Genomic DNA, 20090 nt, shown 5'->3' on the forward strand with positions numbered 1-20090 from the left:
TGATTTGATCTATTTCACCATTCAATGATCTTACACCAGTCGATATACATTTTACACCCCAGAGTTTCAAAGTGAATTCATAAGGGCTGTCAAATGATCAAAATAATGAATCACCATAAATCGATTTATCGCCAACTACAGATGGAACTACGGATGGTTTAAAGGATCCTAGGAACTAGGAAAATGTGTTAATGGGTCAAACTAGGAAACATACAGTATACATATTTGTTTATAAAACACATATATATCATATACTGTATCTGTTGTAGATATGTGGATTGGTGCATTGCTGTACAGACAAAAAATCCTAATAGTCTGAAATAAATTAAAAATATATAAGCAAAATATATGAAAAATATACAGAAATATATATTTTTCTGTCTTTCATATGAATATGAAAAGTGGCCCCATTCAAATAAATTGATGAAAATCCTATACCGTAACAGGTGCTACTTGAGAGAGATTTAGATTTAACTTAACGCCCACTCAACTTTCAACCGAACCAGGTCACACCTAAACACACATAAATACAGGACATGACCAAATGCCAAAATCGACGAAAAAGTGGAAAGAAATTTAACCAGAACCAAGCAATGGGTGTCAATTAAAATCACGCATCATCATCGCCGGAGGCGTAGAAAGTTTGTGCAGGGCTGTTTCAGCTTTAATGGGTACGCCGTAAGTCGCTGTGTTTCCATTTGACACGCGCTCCTCCATGAACCCTAGAGGCATCCATTACTGTGGTGAGCTGTTGTTTTCATCCTAATGACACCATATGTTCTCTGTACCTGTACCTGTACCCGTGTTCTGTGGCTAATGTGCACTGCTCGGAGTGGAGAGTAGACTGTATTGCTTTTGAAATTATTGGTTATACAGTATATAATATCTTCTGCAGAAGCTCTCGTCCACTGTTTCTCAAATGCTCGTTGCCCTAGGGGTACTTTGGGGTACTGCAGGGGGTACTCTCTACTTTCTAAAAATGTGTTGCTTTAAAAATAATTTATTATACATAATATATTCTTCTTTCAGTGTTTCTCAAAGGAGGTACTCCGAAAAAACTTTGTGTGTTACTCATGCCCTGTTCCTCCGTGCCCCGTCCCCGTTTCTCCAAATAAGACAACTACAGATAAAAACAGTGTTTTTAGTTGATTTATTTGGAAGAACGGGGCCAGCCGTAATTGGGGCGCATGGAGAGCCGTGTTCGGTCCGTGTTCGATTCACACATATAAAAATAGATATTTATGATTCCCCTTGTTTATAATTCTTCATTGAAATGTTATCCCTGTGCATGAAGGTAAATATCTGGCGCGTGATAGAGACGTCATCAACATGCGACACGCCCACTCAATCGCTGTGAATGGAAAAAGCCAGAATTACCAAAAAATGTCATCAGTATTGTGAAGTGACACAAGGCCATGTTAAATTGCTAAATTGTGGGTATCTGCACCATGAGCCTATTTAATGTTCATGGGAACAATGGCCCCTAGGCCTGCCATGCACATACACTACATTCATGTTCATTTTCACTCAGCTGAAAAATATCTTACACAGTGAAAAAATAAGTTTGAGAACAACTGCTGTAATTTGCACAGCACAGTTATTTTATTAAACCATCCATTAATAAAAAATAAAAATGCATTATTTTTTATATATATATATATATATATATATATATATATATATATATATATATATATATATATATATATATATATATATATGAAATGATGCCAAAGAAAGACAAAGAATACTGTAAGTGTTGATGTGCCAGCGCTGCTGGGCCCAAATAGATGAAAGAAAAAAGAGGAAGCATCTCTGTTACTTCAGCATTTTTATTGTGTTTCATATTTTGAGTTAGTGTGTGCATGTGTGTTTGCGCGTGTGTGTGCGTGCGTGTGTGTGTGTGTGTGTGTGTGTGTGAGATTGAGCTGTTTAATGAAGTTGCGAGAGAAAAGTGCCAGTTGATACTAGAGATGAATCAAAGGTAACTTTTTAAAGGTTTTGGGGCTTCAAGGGGTCCTACACTCACTGGTACTAGTTAAAACTTTATTGCCAAAATTGTACACACATTTTACAAACACACACCCACAGTCATACACACACACAACTATGTGGGGACACGCTAAAATGTTGCTCATGTTACCTATAGGACTTTACTTAATACTCCTATACTAAAAATGTATATTATACTCATACTAGTTTACTATGTACTGTATATACTAGTATGCTATATTAATTTATATATATATAAACTGTGTATATATATATACACGTGTGTGTGTGTGTGTGTGTGTGTGTGTGTGTGTGTGTGTGTGTGTGTGTGTGTGTGTGTGTGTGTGTGTGTGTGTGTGACATTAATGCTACATTGTGTAGTTCTTCAGAGTTCCATCCTAAAAGTCAGAATATAAAGTTTTGTACAGTGTGCTGTTATCTCTTGTGTTTAGCATGGCGTGGTGATGTGAACGGAGGTAATCCCTCTGAGTAATATGATCTGTCAGTGTTTATGTTTAGTTTTCTTGTCTGACATCTCATTAACAGATTGGAAGTCGCTTTTGTTTTATCAGCCTGCAGCGAGGAGGGGGATTGGAAAAACCTTTAGGAATAGCTGTGCAGGAATTGTCTCATTATCGAAGAGTATCCAACCTGCTTCACATAGGTGTTTGTGTGTGTGTGTGTGTGTGTGTGTGTGCGTGCGTGCGTGTATTTATACATGCACAAAATGCAGGTTGTTGAAGATGACTTATTTACACTGATCAGCCGCAACATTAAAACCACTGACAGGGGAAGGGGATAACATTGCTCATCTCGTTCTAATGGCATCTGTCAAGGAGTGGGATATCATAGTCAGCAAGTGAACAGAGTCAGTTGTTGAAGTAGATGTGTTGGAAGCAGTAAAAATGGCTGTAGTGTAAGGATCTGAGCCACTTTGACAAGGACCAAATTGTGATGGCGATGACTGGGTCAGAGTATCTCCAAAACTGCAGGTCTTGTGGGGTGTTCCTGGTATGCAGTGGTTAGTACCTACCAAAAGTGGTCCAAGGAAGGACAACCGGTGAACAGGCGACAGGGTCAAGTGCGCCATGGGCTCATTAGAGGTAATGCATGTGGGGAGCCAAGTCTAACCGATCCAGTCCGATCCCACAGAAGAGCTACTGTTGCACAAATTGTTGAAAAAGTTAATGCTGCTCTGATAGAAAGATGTCACAACACACAGTGCATCACAGCTTGCTGCGTATGGAGCTGTGCAGCCGCAGACCGGTCAGAGTGCCCATGCCGACCTCTGTCCCCCACCGAAAGCACCTACAATGGGTACGTGAGCTTCAGAACTGGACCATGGAGCAATGGAAGAAGGTGGGCTGTTCCAATAAATCACATTTTCTTCTACATCATGTGGATGGTCATGGTTCAGGTCCAATCAAATCAAACATAGGGGCCCATGGGGGCCCCACCTCACAACTTCCAGGACTTAAAGGATCTGCTGCTGACGTCTTGGTGCCAGATACCACAGGACACCTTCAGAGCTCTTGTGGAGTCCATGCCTCGACAGGTCAGAGCTGTTTTGGCAGCATGAGGGGGAGCTACACTATGTATGGCAGGTGGTTTTAATGTTGTGGCTGATCAGTCTATATATATATATATATATATATATATATATATATATATATATATATATATATATATATACTCACCTCTTTCAATGTCATCCTCATATATGCAGATAAGTGAGTATATATAGTTATCCTGAATGTCATCCTCAAGAACCTGCAATTTGGGGAGGCTTTAGAACTTGGTAATTTAAGGATTGCGAGGAACTTATTCACTCATTGCCCAGATTCTCCTCCTATCAAGTAAAGCCGAAAAAATAAAACTGCCCAAATCTTTCCTCCCCAAATCCAATTTCAAAGGGACTGCTTCCAGTTGATTAAGGACTATCCATCCTGAGATCAGTTAAGCATCTGCTCCACAAAGAAAGCCATTATTTCCTTCTTGTGTTTAGACAGGTTTGGGGATACGCCCGGGGCGGCCATAGCGCCTTCCTCCACTTAGCCAAGGATCTGGGCTGGAAGGGCTTAACAGATAGCGCCATACTTCCCAACCTTTATCCTGCCATGGCACACTTTTTACAATGAAATATACCAACGGCACTATACCACTATCCTCCACTAACCAGTAAAAATGTCACAAAATGTCACATGAGAACTGTGCTTATTATCATTATTATGGCCTACTAATAGTTAGTGATGCAAGACTTGGTCGTTTATACAAGTGAATGTTTGATTCACAAACTTAAAATAATAATTGAGGGCTGAATTTAAGACCAAGGGAAAAAACATCAAGGCATTTATCATAAATCATCTTAATGTGACTGATTTACACGTTACCTTCCACTAAAACAAATCATGTTGATGAAATGAAATGATTCTTGAAAGAATTCACAACTCCATTCACAAATTGGCGTCAAAAATGAAACCTGAATGAAGATGAAACTGTCGTTCGTCGTTCATTGTGCGGTACACCAGCTGCACCAAACAAAAAGAGTTGGAAAATGGAACAACTCTCACTGAGTGACTCTTTAAGAGCCGAATCTCAAAAACCTTTTATCACTACGACTAGTTTTCACTTTCAGAGTGAAACTTGAGCTTGTTCAGATGAACTCAGAATTGGAATTAGTGCAGCCGTGCAATTTTGATCTTGCGACGCAAGAGCTAGTTTCCATAATTTTTGTATTTTAAGTGGAATTTGAAACATTTTCACAGTAAACTAGTTTGGCTGACACCGTATGAAAGAAAACAGAGAACATATCTCGCTCTTCCTCTCTCTCTTTCCTCTGCCCACTTTAATCCGAGGCCGCTCTCCCACTCCCTGACGCTCACACTTTGTGTCCATTACATCCGGTGATCCGTCATCCCCCCTCGGCGCTGTAATTGGAATGCACGCTGGTAGTCTGCGTGGACGGTAATGGCCAGGTCCGATGATGTGGTTGGTGGCAGCAAGTCAGAGCCGGAGAGAAGCCCTGTCACAACTGGGGGGGAACCCCGCCCCCCCCACACACACACACACACACAAGCCCCCAGCTCCACATACCTACGAAAAAAGAAAACCCCTGCATATTAATAGTGCAGCTGTAAGAATTTTGGTAATTCATTCGTCATTAGCGACTTATTTAGCGCCCAGAGGGAAATGCAGCCGCACAGATCAGATATGGCAGCTCCTTCCCCGGCTCCTTCCTCAGCCGCCTCCCTCCCGCGGGGCTGGAGGAGGGGAAATTAGGGAGGTATGGGCAAACATGACAATCATAACACCGCTAAGGAATTAGCGACGTCACGAAAACAACAAGACACGCGGGCGCAGAGGGTGCGGGGGCTGCGGAGGGAAAGGCAAGGAAGAGCTGCTAGCACTGGGTAATTGAAGAGGCAGCGCCGTCACGACGGTCTTTGTTTTCTTTGAACAAAAGGTTTTGATTGTAGGATGTAAATGGCCATGTATCAATAAGTAGTTAACCATTGCAGATGTTTGGAATGACGCCATGAACAGGGAGAATTCCTACTGCCAAAAAGGTTTGTTGGGGTTGGAGGTAAAATCATGTTGAAGATACTTTCGACAGTGTTTATCATATATTGTATTTTTTTATAATATTGCTGAGTAGAAAACAGATCCATCAACACCCGCGTGGTACCGCTTCATATCAACATCATGATATGAGACCTAGATATCATCTTGGATTTTGGTTATACATGTGTTATAGTTAGATGTCGTCTTTTTCTGCCCTTAAAGGCTGCTTTACAACACAGTAACTTAGGAGACCGTCGAAAACAATATCCATATTCCTTATGAAAGAACCACTTTGGCCAAAAAAATGATACCTGCAAGACAAAGGGGTAACGCGTCTCTAACCAGAGCTGACACTCTGCAGTCTGTCTGATCCCTAATTGGACAGTTAAAGCAGGAAAACATGGCAACGAGAGGAACTGAATAGCTACTCCACAACTTTTCCTCATCTAGAGATATGGATTTGCAAATGGATTTCAATTTTTGCCAATTGCTCCTCTGGACCCTCTCTCTCACCCTGAAGCGCTGAGTGCCCAATCCAAATGTTACAGTATGGTCCCTCGACAACCAGGCTCGCTACCGTAACCTAGCAACAGGATGGCCACTTGTGTAAGATCTCGCTATGCTGTTTAGTGACAGTTTCGAATGTGATTGCATTCCATTCATTCCATTTTGAGAGGTCTTCATTGAGATGAAAATAACAGCAAACACATGGAGCTCCAGGGCATCAAAGGTCTGGTCTTTTTGCTACATGCATTTACAAGGCCTGGGAATAAAATACAGGATTATGGTTTATAATCTGTTGTAAAAAAACAAAACTAGTGCACAGTTGTTCTCAAACAGCCCTGTGGTGGCCAGATGTACAGTATGTTCGGTACCATCGTATTATAGAAAATTCAGCAGTTTGAGCTTATCCCTTCTCTTGGTTCCCCAGCTCGACTGCTACCCTTTCAGCAGTCCACAAGAGTGTTTTATCCACTGAACAGAACTTCCGAACACTTTTGAACATGAAAAACAAAGTACCTGAACAGGAGGAGGCATGGAGCTCAGCTCAAATGCGATGCCGAGGAGGTCCTCAGTCAAACCTTTGAGAAGCTTTCGGTCCCCGCTAGGAGATAGGGATCTGCAGACAACCCCAACATTTTCCATTTGGTGCTATCGGACATGTCAACAGTGGGTCCTTCAGCGAGTAAACACTGGAGTCGGACAAGCAATAACCCAGATTCAACATTGCCTCTGGTCCTCTCTCGCCAAAAGGTTGGCCACTTTCATCTCATTTAGATCCAGATCTGTTGATCAAAAGTGATGCTTGTGACACGAAAACAGGAACGCTCAGGTGAAGACAAAGAAGGGTGTTTCTCGTTGCGAGTTATGGCTTTTTTCTTGTGCCAAGTGGGAGAGTCTATTTGCATCCAAATCTCAATAACTGTTTGTGTATCAATGATCTGTGGAGAATCACATTTTTGTGATTGTGATGTTCCATTTTGATTTAAGTCATTCAAAATCGTTCTTTTTTATTTTAGTCCAAGTGATGAGCGGACCCATTTTCACGAAGACAACTAAGACAACTAATTAAAAACAAATTAGATGTTTGGGGAGGGAAAAAAAAAGAGAAATCAATCAATTTGATTGCTAGAAACAAGAGACGTTTGCATTATTCATATGCTCCCGGCAACGCAGCAGGATCTGAAGAGGAAGAGGAGTCGTGATTTCATTTTCGTCTCCTGGCCATTCTTAAGCCTTGTTTATACCTGCCGCAGGCGCGAGGTGGCGTGAGGCGGCGCGAGGCGGCGCGCGCAACGCAAATGACGTCACCAGGGGGTGCCGCCACACACCACTCTGACCACCTAGATTTTGTGGCTTGGGGTGTTTGAGGGGCGTTCCCTGGAAATGCATTGGAAGCGATGGGAGATTTTTATTTTATTTCTGATATGTTTGCCAACATTGATCCGCAGCAGTCAAATCAAGGTCAACCAAGTCAAATCCAAGGTCTAAAAATTACTTTTTGACCCAGAGACTAAATAGTATATATAACAGCTCATTCAGGTTTGGTGATTTATTATAAATGAACAGGATCATTGTAAAGGTCAGTTTACAAATTAAAGGGGAATGTTTTAATTGATATTTGCAGTATGTGCAGTTTCTTTTTCGAAGAATAATCTTGTAATGAGGGAGAATAATTACACATCGTGACTGTTGCGTATTTCAGTAAGTTCCTCTGTAATAAAATGCTGAGCAGGACAGAACTTCAACCCTCCTTGGCGTAAACAAGCTCCGATGCCCTGCGTGCAGCCATGTTTGCTGTTTAGTGCTCTTCTCCTTGACTACTTCCTGCTTCCCATGGTCCGTTCTCTCTACTGCCACTCATGGGTTCTGAGAATACTGCAACCGTCACCGCGCCGACTATAAACACCCTGCACTCTCGGCGCCGTGGAAAGCATAAGCTGCCCTTTAGCGTCCATAAAGAGGAAAAAGGATGGGTTAATGTTGTTTAGTTGATACCGAGGAAAACCATTTCATAGGAGATGCAAGGCTAAGAGACTATTTTATATTAGAAGCAACTGAAGAAAGGCTCTTCGAGATACAAATCTCACAGATTAAAATAGTGTCTCATAAGGCTGTGTGTGTGTGTGTTTGGCGATAGTGTGAGTGTATGCAGAGGACTGCGTGTTGTGTGTATGGAAACTTATTTTTAAAATTGTCTGAATGCCTTTGTGGGTGGCTCTATTTGCATCTGTGTATCTTGAATAGTTTAAACACAGAGGCGTTAGGCTTCAAAGCTCCGAGAGGATTTAAACGCCCAGAAACTTGCCAATTATAATGGTCAGTGATTTCCTGCAGGGACTATTGATGAGCTATCCTCAGAAGAGTCAAACTCCCACTTTTCTTTTTCTAAACACTTTTATTTCAGGTTTTATTGGAATTGATTAAAAAATGGAAACGATAATGACTGTTAATCATTTTTTTTCCTGTTTTTTTTCCCCCGTTTTTTCCTCAAGTTCCTCCCAAGATATACGACATTTCGTCCGACATTACCGTAAACGAAGGCAGCAACGTTTCGCTGATCTGCACGGCCAGTGGGAAACCTGAACCCAGCATTTCCTGGAGGCACATAACCCCATTAGGTGAGTTCAGATGCTTATTACGTTCCTGCTCTAATGGACGGATGGGTGGATGGTTGAAAGATGGACAGTTTAAGAGATGAAGAAGGTTGAAAGGAAAGTAAAGAAGAGGGAATTGATTTTTATTAGATGTGGGGAGGATTTATGTCTGAAGACGAGGAGCGATGTCGTGGAAATGCTATTGTAAAAATGAAACAATACACTAAATAGGGCCTACCAACCATGTTGCAATGACTCTGAACTCTTTGATAGCAGACGGGGATGATCATATAATTCTATTTGCATTTAAAATATTGCAAAGCATTTAATGATGTTTACCTTGGCACATTTTAGAGATAACTTTGACACATGTTGTGGGGTTGTTTTTTATACCAGGGTTTCTCAATGTTTTTTGACCCATGAACCCATTTTTAGGTCCAGAAATTGTCACAACAACAGCAATTTATCAATATTTATTATCTTGAATTGACACTAATCGTATGTTATACAGTTCAAGTCACATTTAGGTGTATAAGCAACAGATTTACTATAAATAATAAATAATAATAAATAATATCACAGAGCTTGTAAAAAAATATATTATAAGTATATCAAATATGTCCTTGTTAGAAATGTCTGTTGACTCCATGTGTCTATCAAGTGACTCCCACCTGGGGTCAGGGGCACGAGTTACCCGGCACCAGATGAACGCAGAGATATGTTGGCGTTTCACCTGGTTCCAGGTGAGAAGCGTGCGCACCCACATTGCTGAAACACCTCCTGTCCGTTCATAGAGGGAAGCCAGTTGCGCGAGGGAACCCATTACTAGGTAAACACGATCGCTACCCTAAGGTTGAGATTGTCTGCCATACTGTACACCATTCCAATTAAAGTGCTTTGAACACTTCATACATACACATACATTACACACTGAATACATTGGGAACTCTAAAGCATTTCAACCCCGTGCCCCCACCCAATTCCCAATCCTCCCTCATTTTCATATTAATGGATTAGCGTGTCCGGTGCTTATCTGATGGCCGCCGAGCTGAGGATGGCTGCGTTTATTGTACGGCCGTCGAATCCTCCTCGTCTCCGCCGCCTTGATTGCGGCGGGAGAGTTTTCGGGAAAGAGACGGACAAAAGAGGCTTCCTCAGAGTCCGAGTGACAGTCACTCATTCCATTCCACTTTGAAGTGTCCACACTTTGAAGTGTGCCAGGCGAAAAAGCGATGTGCTGGTCAAATGAAAGTACCCAGGACTAAATGAAATCACAGGGACTGTTTTCAAGGCACATCAAACGGAAGCTATTTGGCAACCACAAGGTGGTTATTGCAGTAATGGATTTTGTCCCAACAGGACACAGTGCAACTTAAAGGTTTTCAGGGGATAATAAGCTACCATGTAAAATACCGTTAACTTTTTCGGGGACGTGCAAAGAAAATCCTCTTGTAGCGGGTGCACAAGGCAACATGAATATGGATGAAGCATTTGGAAATAACAGTCTAAACTTCACGGTAACCCATAAATGCAAGCAGTAAGAGCGCTACATCATGTCTGTCAGAACCAACCACTGGGAATGTTTTTTGGATGCATTTAAAAAAAAAAATGTAACTGTGTGAATGAGGCGTCGGGCTCCACATTTAGTGTTGGTATCTCTCAGCAGGTGGAGTTGTGTAATGGTTTGTAATGAGGCTCTGTTTCCTGGTCCTGCACTCCACAGCACTCCACTCAGCCATTTTGGGGAAGTTTTTTGTGTACTATAGATGGTTGTGCAGTAGCAGTCAGTGAAGTTTGACAGGATGATAAATTGCCCTGACTGACTGTCAAGTTTCTATTCCCTCTCCAACTGTTTTTCAGCTTTTTTGGGTTTTTTTTTCCCTCTTCCCCCTTTCCCTGCCAACCCCGAGCTGCCAGCTAATAATAACTTTCACCCACTGATGTATGGCCAAAAAGGGTTCATTGAGGGTATAATTTGGCTTAATGTTTGTGCATGAACAAAATGTGTTTTCTCTTCATTGTGATGGAACCAGAAAGTAGGATTAGTGGGAATCATCTTTTTGACGTACTGTTGTTGCCTTGGACCATCTTTACCTTCGTACAGTTCTAGAAATATGGCTGATGTAAACAGTAGTATGGTGTTTCAGTAGGATAATGATCAGAGATATTAGATTAAGAGCCTAATGCTGCTAAAATGTGTGCGTGGATATTGAAAAGCACAGAGCATCTAGGGGTTGATGCTCAATGGCCATTATATACACATACACACACAGACACACACTCACCAGGGGTCTGTGGCAGTTTTGCGTACCACACGCCACCCAATTGGTGTTTCAGGGACCTCCGGTACAGAGACACAGGTGACAGGGTTGTAGACACCAGTTTATTGCAGAGAGTGGGCTAGTTGGAATAAGCCCAGGAGCAAATAGAGATGTGTCATGACAAGGGCTCCTCTCCTGAGTGTGTGTGGGGATGGGGGTTTTATCTGTTGCTCGTTAGACCAACCAACAAGCAACAGGTATGCAGCCACACTGATCCTGGGCCCCCAATTATCTAGATCCAGGTCAGACATACAGTAGCTGCTCAAACCACACCGTCCCCACACCACAGGGTCATTTGATATTTAGCATCATCAATTATCATAATTATTTAATTATATTTATATAATTATATAGGGTTGAAATTCATCATAATTTATTATTATTATTATTATTATTATTATTATTATTATTATTATTATTATTATTATTATATATTTTAACTTATATATTTAATGAATTTTCGAGCTCCCTCCATGCTTTATGATATAATAAAAGTCACTTCTATGATTGTCAAATTCACACGGAAGTTTTTCTTTTTCTTTTTTTCTCAAAGTATAGAAAGAAAGATTCTCATTTAATTCTCAGTCTGTTGCTTGTGTGAATTTGTATACATATAAGTAGTGGTGCTGGCTCCAAAAAAATAATAAAAGGGGGGAAAAGAGAAGAAAATGTATCACATACAGAATTCTGGGACTGGAAAACAGCGTCACGAGCAAAGAAATGTGCAAGCAAAAATTCACTACACACGGCAGTGGTAGTTAGACTTCCATTGGCCTTTTTGTCATCATTAATTGACCTCTTGACGCTGCCGCATTCCAACTTAAGCTTTCCATGAATAAAACGGTACTGGGGTTCTTCACCAGCCACCCATAGGTCATTGGGTGGAGTGTGAAATAGCCTTTAACGCTGCCTTTTCCAGGCATGTCTGCTCGGCTGGCTGGCTGCACGGGCTGGCTCTGCAAAATTGCTTTGATAAGCTTTTTTTCCCATTGAGATTTGGATCCATGGGATAGAAGTGTGACCTTTGAAAAAGGGCTGACTAGAATACATATTTGATTGTCTCCTCTGATAGGACTCAGCTGAGACACATCTCTCTCTCTCTCTCTCTCTCCCTCTCCCTCTCTCTCTCTCTCTCTCTCTCTCTTTTGCCAAGAAGCCGCGATGGGCTTACATATATGTTTTGATTTGGGTTTGCTTTCAATTGCATGAGGGAAATCTCCCACAAAACATGCCCGTAGGAATTGGATGCCATCAGAGCCGGCAGCCTCCTCCACAGCCTGAATACTAAGGTTTTATTAAATCCAGGGTTCAATGGAATATGGTTGGGGCAAGAATCGAGTGAGTGTGTTAGTGGCTCAAATTCATTGATAGCTCTATTGTACAGAGTCAATTGCTAATTGAACCTCATTATTTTAAATGTATTATTGTCTCATAGCAGCAGTGGTGCTTTGCCGTTAAATAGCGTGTTTAAATGGCTTGTATAGAGGTCAAAAAGCAATGTTTTAGCAGTGCTTTCACCATGGCCATCTCCTTCAGCTCACAATGGGTTTAAAATGGGAAACAATGTGCCGTCACTTGAGTGTGAGTTTGACACCATCGGAGGTAGAAGTTAACAAGTTAGGCACTGCAAACCTGATTTCAATTGTCAGATATCAACAGCACAGGGAACAGTTGTCTAGCACTTTCATGTTACAGCTGTGAAGAGGTGCTCAGGGCCCACAGGCTTTATCCAAGTGTCTCTGGTGTTATTTATAGAGTCTGGACAAAGTAATTCACCGTTTGCCAAAGAGTGACTGACGTAGCAATCGCTATGCACAGCCATGCTAACACCCCAAATTGCTCAACAAAAAGCTTAAAATAACAGATGACTGCCAACACTACAATAGGAAAATGGTTAAAAGGTGTTGTTCGGGGACCTCTCATATCAACACATGTTGTCCAGAGTGTCAAGGCGATGTTATTAGGTGGGATTCTACAGGTGTTTTAGGAAGCAGGACTTTTGATCCATAACTTTGTAAACGGTCAATCGTGTCCAAATTAATTATTGCTCTCTGTGCATTTTTACTCCGGTGGATTTTGCAGACATGCAATTGTACTACAGATATATCCTCTTCTGAAGACTAATTGAGTCTGGGCAGCACCAGAGAAGAGAGGTGAGGGTCTATATGTTCACTGATTCAGGACTCCTGTCCTCATACATCTGCGGGTGCTGCTTTTTCCAAACCACACGATCACAGAGATCTCTCAACCTTGCCTCCACCACATCACATTATTTCCCGGCCAAACAGGGCTAAATATCTAGACGGTTTCCAGCAGGGTCACACAGGTGGCGCCCCCATGCAGCCAGATGTGACTCAGGGCTCTTTTGGAAACCATTCCATTCCCCTGTCTTTTAGCAGCCTTTAGATTGACAGCCAGGGATCTGGGTAAGGGGTGGATATTTCGAGGGGGACAAACAGGCGTTTATTCAGGCGGCTGCAGTGCTCTGCGTGATTCCTGCCCCTGGTTCCGGCCCACACCTTGAGCCTTGAGCGGAAGACGAGAGAGAGGGAGAGAGTCTAACAACGGCGTGGGTAGTTCTCCGTTTTTCAAGAGTTAAAAAGGATAAATTGAAGCAGAAAATGCAGCTCTATGCCTTAATGGATTCCTCAGCAATGCCTGGCCCCATATCTGTGTCTTGCAGCCCTGAAGGAAGTGTGATCAGCGCTCCCCCGCCCTACAACAATGTGGGAAATTGCTTACTGTTGCTTAGCACGGCACTTAGCCAGTGCCAGTGTTGAATGCAAAATTAACCTCACTGTGATTTATCTTAATTTGCTTGGAGTGACGTCTCCCTCAAGGTGAGATGTACTTCTGTCAGTCTCCTAAACACCCCATAACAAACCCTCTTTCACACCATCCTGGAATGTCGACAGTTGAAGCTCTTTTGTTTACATTTTCTGCGCCTGCATACTGTATCATACAATAGCAGTCATTTCAACATAATCTGCTTTCCTATTGCTTTCCCAGGATCCATAACATTACACCTGTTTGCTTTGCACTCGGTTAACTGTAATTTCTGGATTGAAATGCTTTATATATATTTATATATTGCTCACCCTAGGATGCAATTCCGCTTTAATGACTTCCATGACCTTTGAAACCCCCACATTGCCTGCGATCAATAGGAAAACCATTGTGCAGTCAGGGAAAGATGATGCAACAAGATCCACTTTGAAACCCACACACACACACACACACACACACACACACACACACACACACACACACACACACACACACACACAGACTTCCTCCTCCTCAGTGAGAGTAAATCCTAATTAGGTCTGTAGGCATGTATAGTTCAATTTGTGTTTATTCATTTAAACTTTCGAGTTAATGGACAAATCAAATTCATGTCTGCTTGTGAGGGTTCAGCGGTGGATGCAATATCCAAGTAGTGCATGTCGTCAAACACACTAACCCAAGCCTTAAAGTCCCTGTAAAGTGAATTCAGTGATTTGTTTCTAAACACATCATACATTTTAAAAAGTAATTGCTGAAAACATGTGAAAAGACTGCACGATATAGTACTGAATTGTGGAGTTAGACTTAAACTGTTTCTCACCATTTTTGTAGTCCAGAGTTTTTAGAGGGGGGTAGTACTTTTCATGGCCCCGCCCCTAACACTATATAAACACCAGGTCTGAATTGGAGCATCAGAGGTGAAATAAGCTAAGCTAACAGCCCGGAGTTTGGAATAAAACCCTGTTTTTGGGAATAAACAACTGGAGCAAAAGGCGTCTTCGGGGAGACGGTGAACTCATGCCATGGACGCCGGAGCAAAAAAAGAACTGTCCTATTGCTTTGACCGTACGGGGTTTGGTTATGTCGGCATTAGCTGCGATAGTCTCTTTGATAATTCCATTCTCACTGTCTGACAGTGTTTCACAACCTTCTTTCTACCACGGCACACTTGTTATTTCAGTAAAAACGTTAGAGAGTGTCTCAAACCTATATAACTGTGCTTATTATTATGGGCTAATAATAGTGATGCAAGAGATGCGAACAAACAATGTGAACAATTTGTTCATAGCGAACAAATCTTCTAAATGACTCCGGAGTCAGGCGTCACTCCAGCAAAAGAGTGAATCTTTGACTCACAACCAGAAAATCATTACTAAATCCTAGGTAAAACAAGTTCTAGTTACTTAGCATATTGAATGTAACGGAATTACTCTTTGCATTCCACCAAAGTAAATAATTTTTACCAAATTAAATGATTCTTGGGAGAATGTATTTTAAGTGGAATTTGAAACATTTTGCCTGCGCACCTGGCCACCTCTCACGTCACACTAGTGGTCAGAAAACACCGTCTTGGAGACTTGTTTTAATTAAGCTCGGCCGACGTTGCACCATCTCTGAGACGCCATTAGCAGTTTCTTTCGTGCTGAGTCATCATCCGCCCCAAGCTTCCATAACAGATACAGAGCCAGCGATATTGTGTCTCTGCCACCACGGCCCAATGCGATTTGGCAGATTCAGCTCCAGCGGTTTTAATTGGAACCCTACGGCCGCCTGTGGTTAGCGCCAGGGTGTTGTTGTTTACACCTGTCTTCACATTAGATGTTCCATTTTGTATTGCATGTGGGGGAAGAAATACAGAGGGGAAATGTAATGTGTCCAACGAGACACGGTGTCTTCCCTCGAAGCCGAGAACTTATAAAAATCAATAAAATGTGGTATTTATGAAGATAATTGCTCCCAAAGACTTTTGGCGCAGAGGAGTCACTCCATATGTTGGTGGTTTCGAGTTAAAACATGAATGAGTGGCCCAGTTACTTTTCCCAGTTTTCTTGACCAACACAGCCATGCTTGTATTTAATGTTGGGACCTTTTCCTCTCTCGTCATCAACCAAGTCACTATACTGTATAGTATGTATTCCTCATGTTTTGCATCGACACTGAACAGGAAGATCTGAAATGACAAAGGAGAGCCATGAGAGCATCGTTCTGCCTTGAGATATCGCTTTGGCCAAAACTTACCAAGGAGAAACTTTTAAACTCTTGGTTTGAACTTTTCCTTCCCTTGGATTTCCCAATCCTCATCTAATCCCATCCCAATGTTAAGTAAAATAATCAAATTTTACTTGGCACACAAGAAGGGAGACAATGTTAATTAGAACCTGCCCACAACACACCAATAACAGCTTATAACATGGTTATAGCACACTAACCGCAACATGGAATGTTCCTGAACATTACTTTACATTTTCCCCGGATGGAAGGCGAAAGATTGAAAGTTTGCACATTGTGGGATGAGAGTACTCGAAATGCATTTAATTTGTTAATTTAAATTTTTACCTTATGCTGCTTTAAAGATTCAACTAATAACTCCAAAATGAAAGTGAAAGTTTAATGGTGCCCTTTATTTTATCGATTTGAATAGAATTGTGAATAAAGAATTATATGGATATATATTTTGACTTGATAGCCAATCAACAATAGGCAGTAATAAAAAAGTATATAGAAAGAAAATGGAAATATACAATTAACCTAAAAATGAACTGAAAAATAGAAAAAAATACCAATATGCAATAAACCTAATGTACAAGTACAAATAAAAAATGTGGCAACATAAAATAAATAAAAATAAAAATAACAATAAAGCTCTGTATCAACAATTCACACATTGTCGAAAAAAGGTATATATTTATATATATGTAGGTTTCCTACTGTGTAATAAACGCAATAGAAACAGCACCAGTAGCGCAATAGATGTATGTTCTGCTGGAAGGTGGAGCGCTGCATTGAGAACGCTGTGTAGGTCAACTGTGTTATGCAACCTGCTTATTGCGTGTGGAGAAAAGCAACATGGGGAACCGAGTGGGCAGTCTGTGGGAAACCATGCTCCAGCTCCTTTACAATCCGTAACCTGGCTATTTAAGTGCTACGAGTGGTCGCATGAACAGTGGACTATAAAAAAAGAATAGAGAATGTACAACCACCAGTGGCCCACAAAAATCTATAAAGGCTGAGGTGGCAATACATTCAGTAAAACGGAGATAATTGAGTGCAGTGGTTTTGGTCTCCTACTTGTTCATTCATATTTGAGGCTCTGTCTGCTTATTCGGCACTTTCCACAGCTCCCTTTTATTTTATCAAACATTTCCTGGATTTCATGTATTCAGCATTGAGCACTGTCTTGTCTAGATAAGTGTTTTACTACCACTAGTGGGCCACGACACACTAGTGCGTTGCGACAGTTTGCCAGGCGCGCCGTCAAAGTGTTTCAAATCCACTGAAACTAAAAAATGTAAACTAGCCTGAGACTACGCTGGTGCAGCGTAGTTATTGTGTGTAAAATAAACATAAAGCTTCTGAAATTTGTGATTTGTGCTTATTACTTTTTAAAATGTTGATCTTGTTTAGACTGTCCTACAATATGTCCTATGATCTCTGCATACACTTTAAGTTAAACAAAGTCTAACAGTTATCCAGTTAAAAAAGCTTAAAAAACTGATTTTATCGTAGTCTGCCATGAATATGTTTTAATATAACTGGAACGTGACTACAACTGTAATTGTTGAAAGTGCTCAGTAGGATGGGTCTGTACTGTATTGCATTACTTCTACGTATTACATGTATGTTTGTTCTTTGTATTTAAAACGGGTCTTGTTCAATAAGCAAATCCGACAGCAGGTCTCTGGTACAATGTAGAATCATGTAAAGCATATTTTAATTGACTGCACTCTTTACAAAAACATTTCTATGTAGTTTTATCTTGTGTTTCTATGGAAAAGACTCGAGTAAAAATAGAGAAATGCCGTGTGTGTTCTACTATGTGTTCTGCTCCCACATGGCCGGCGGCGCTGTAACAGAGGATTAACATGGATTTAATAGGAAGCGTGCACTTACGGCACCGCGTACGGGCGTGCCGCGCCACGCCCGTACGCGGTGCCATTGCGCCTGGTGTAGTTCCAGCATGACAGTGATAATTATTAGTCGTGACTCGTGATGAAAGGTGCGATTTTATTTTTGTGAGATTTGGTCCTTCTTGTAGGGGAACCCGCCACGGTTACAGTCTGTGACCAGGGAAAGGAGAATTAGAGAACTCATTTTTGGCATTGACCATAGTGATTTCTTTTCTCTTTTTTATTTACGTACAGTAGTTGTAGTAGGCACTAAAATGGCTTCCAGGGCTTCCAGCTTTGCAGAATAGCACAGCGGGGTCAAGGTAGAACATTAGAGGAGAACCTTGAGCATTTCCATGGCTAGACTGTGGCGTTGAATACAATCTGGTGAGGTAGCGCTGAGTCAGCATCTAATCTCCATGAGATTTTTCTGATGAGTATGTTGAGCTGACTTCTGCTTGACGCTGCACTTTGGTAGCTTCCCCTCCATCCCTCCCAAAAACCCTCCACCCACCTTCCACCCCAACCCCACCTCTACCACTACCTCCCCCGGGGAGTTGTATAAAAATACATTTCACACTGAGCGCCGTTCCATAATAGAATTAATTCTGCTGGTCTGTGGTTCTCTCTCTCTCTCTCTCTCTCTCTCTCTCTCTCTCTCTCTCTCTCTCTCTCTATTAATATATATATATATATATATATATACATCCAATGTATAATATATATACACACAGATATATACACACAGATAGGTATAGATAACCTGAATTTAAACCATGAGTAAAAAGCAAAACAATTATATAAATAATGCAGTTCGGAAATATACAGTTAATTAGAGATGTCACCTAAAATAAAACGGAACATTTTTAACATTGTCATTCAAATATATGCAGATATGGAGAGAAAAAAATATTATGTATGGCAATTAATGGCAATTCAAATATTTAGATATATAACTAGGTTACCCACCCCTCTTTCTCTCTCTCTCTCTCTCTCTCTCTCTCATATATCCACAGCAGTCGCTACCTGCTGATATTCTATTACTATTTATTAGACAAGCACACTCAGTCAAATTGGTTTAATCGTTACCATTCTGATTTGTTTCCTTCCATCTTTCTGTTTAATGGAATCAGCCGTGCAAAACACACACACACACACACACACACACACACTTTTTTTTTTAAACCGCATAAACATAAAAAAAGGAATTCAGTGTTTGACAATTAAAACATCAATAATAAATGCAGATGACCAATAAGGCCTAATTGGATCCCATTTACCCACGGGAGGCTCGTCGGTGGTCATTAGAGCCATTTAGGCCACGGACCTTGGAGAGACCCAGCGCCGTTTGTTCAAGGCTGACTTGAAAACGGTGCGCTGCGTAAAATACTCCTGGTTCAAGTTCAAGGTTTTCCTAAAATTATGAAGCTTCATTATGTCTGGGCGGGGGACCAGGTAATGGAAATTACTTTTTTTATTTATTTATTTTTAATCTAGGAGCAGGAATTTAGTACAGAAATGTATTTATTTTCTAACACTGATGTGTGTGTGTGTGTGTGTGTGTGTGTGTGTGTGTGTGTGTGTGTGTGTGTGTGTGTGTGTGTGTGTGTGTGTGTGTGTGTGTGTATATTAATATTGGCTGTGTGTGTGTGTGTGTGTGTGTGTGTGTGTGTGTGTGTGTGTGTGTGTATATTAATATTGGCTGTGTGTGTGTGTGTGTGTGTGTGTGTGTGTGTGTGTGTGTGTGTGTGTGTGTGTGTGTGTGTGTATATTAATATTGGCTGTGTGTGTGTGTGTGTGTGTGTGTGTATACTATACACACACACACACACTACTCAATTCTGATAGGTCAATTCCGGCAGTCAGCGGCCAATGGCGTTGTCTGTTAACAATGGGTGACAACTTGAGCTGTATTTCATGCCACCGACATGCTAATGCTAACGCTAGCAAAAGGAAACATCTACAGAGATCTTCCGTGGAAGACTTGAATGCGGATATGTCAAATTTCACATCACAGCAATTAGGTCTGTCATCTATAGGACAATGTTTGTTTTTTCTATAGGGTGAATAGTGTGCTACGTTGCTGTGGAACTATTTATCTTACTTATCTTATCCTATCGTTGCACTTGACCCCTTACTTAGTTTGTTTTAAAGTTGCTTCGACGCTGTGACTCAAGTTCTTTGTTTCAACTCAAGACTGTTAACTGGAGCCACGGAATCTGGAT

General features: G+C 41.2%; 1 protein-coding gene across 1 annotated transcript in view; it reads left to right on the forward strand.

The window, feature by feature from the left end:
* negr1 (neuronal growth regulator 1) overlaps positions 1-20090 on the forward strand; it is a gene marked incomplete at both ends in the record, with an annotated part of 188173 nt that overhangs the window by 90652 nt on the left and 77431 nt on the right. Inside the window, one exon of the mRNA XM_080005177.1 lies at positions 8550-8675. Within this exon, the coding sequence (XP_079861303.1) occupies positions 8550-8675 (126 nt within the window). The remainder of the gene's footprint in view (positions 1-8549; positions 8676-20090) is intronic.

The sequence above is a fragment of the Zeus faber genome, assembly GCF_960531495.2.
Source record: "Zeus faber genome assembly, chromosome: 1".
In the NCBI taxonomy this organism is placed as follows: domain Eukaryota; kingdom Metazoa; phylum Chordata; class Actinopteri; order Zeiformes; family Zeidae; genus Zeus; species Zeus faber.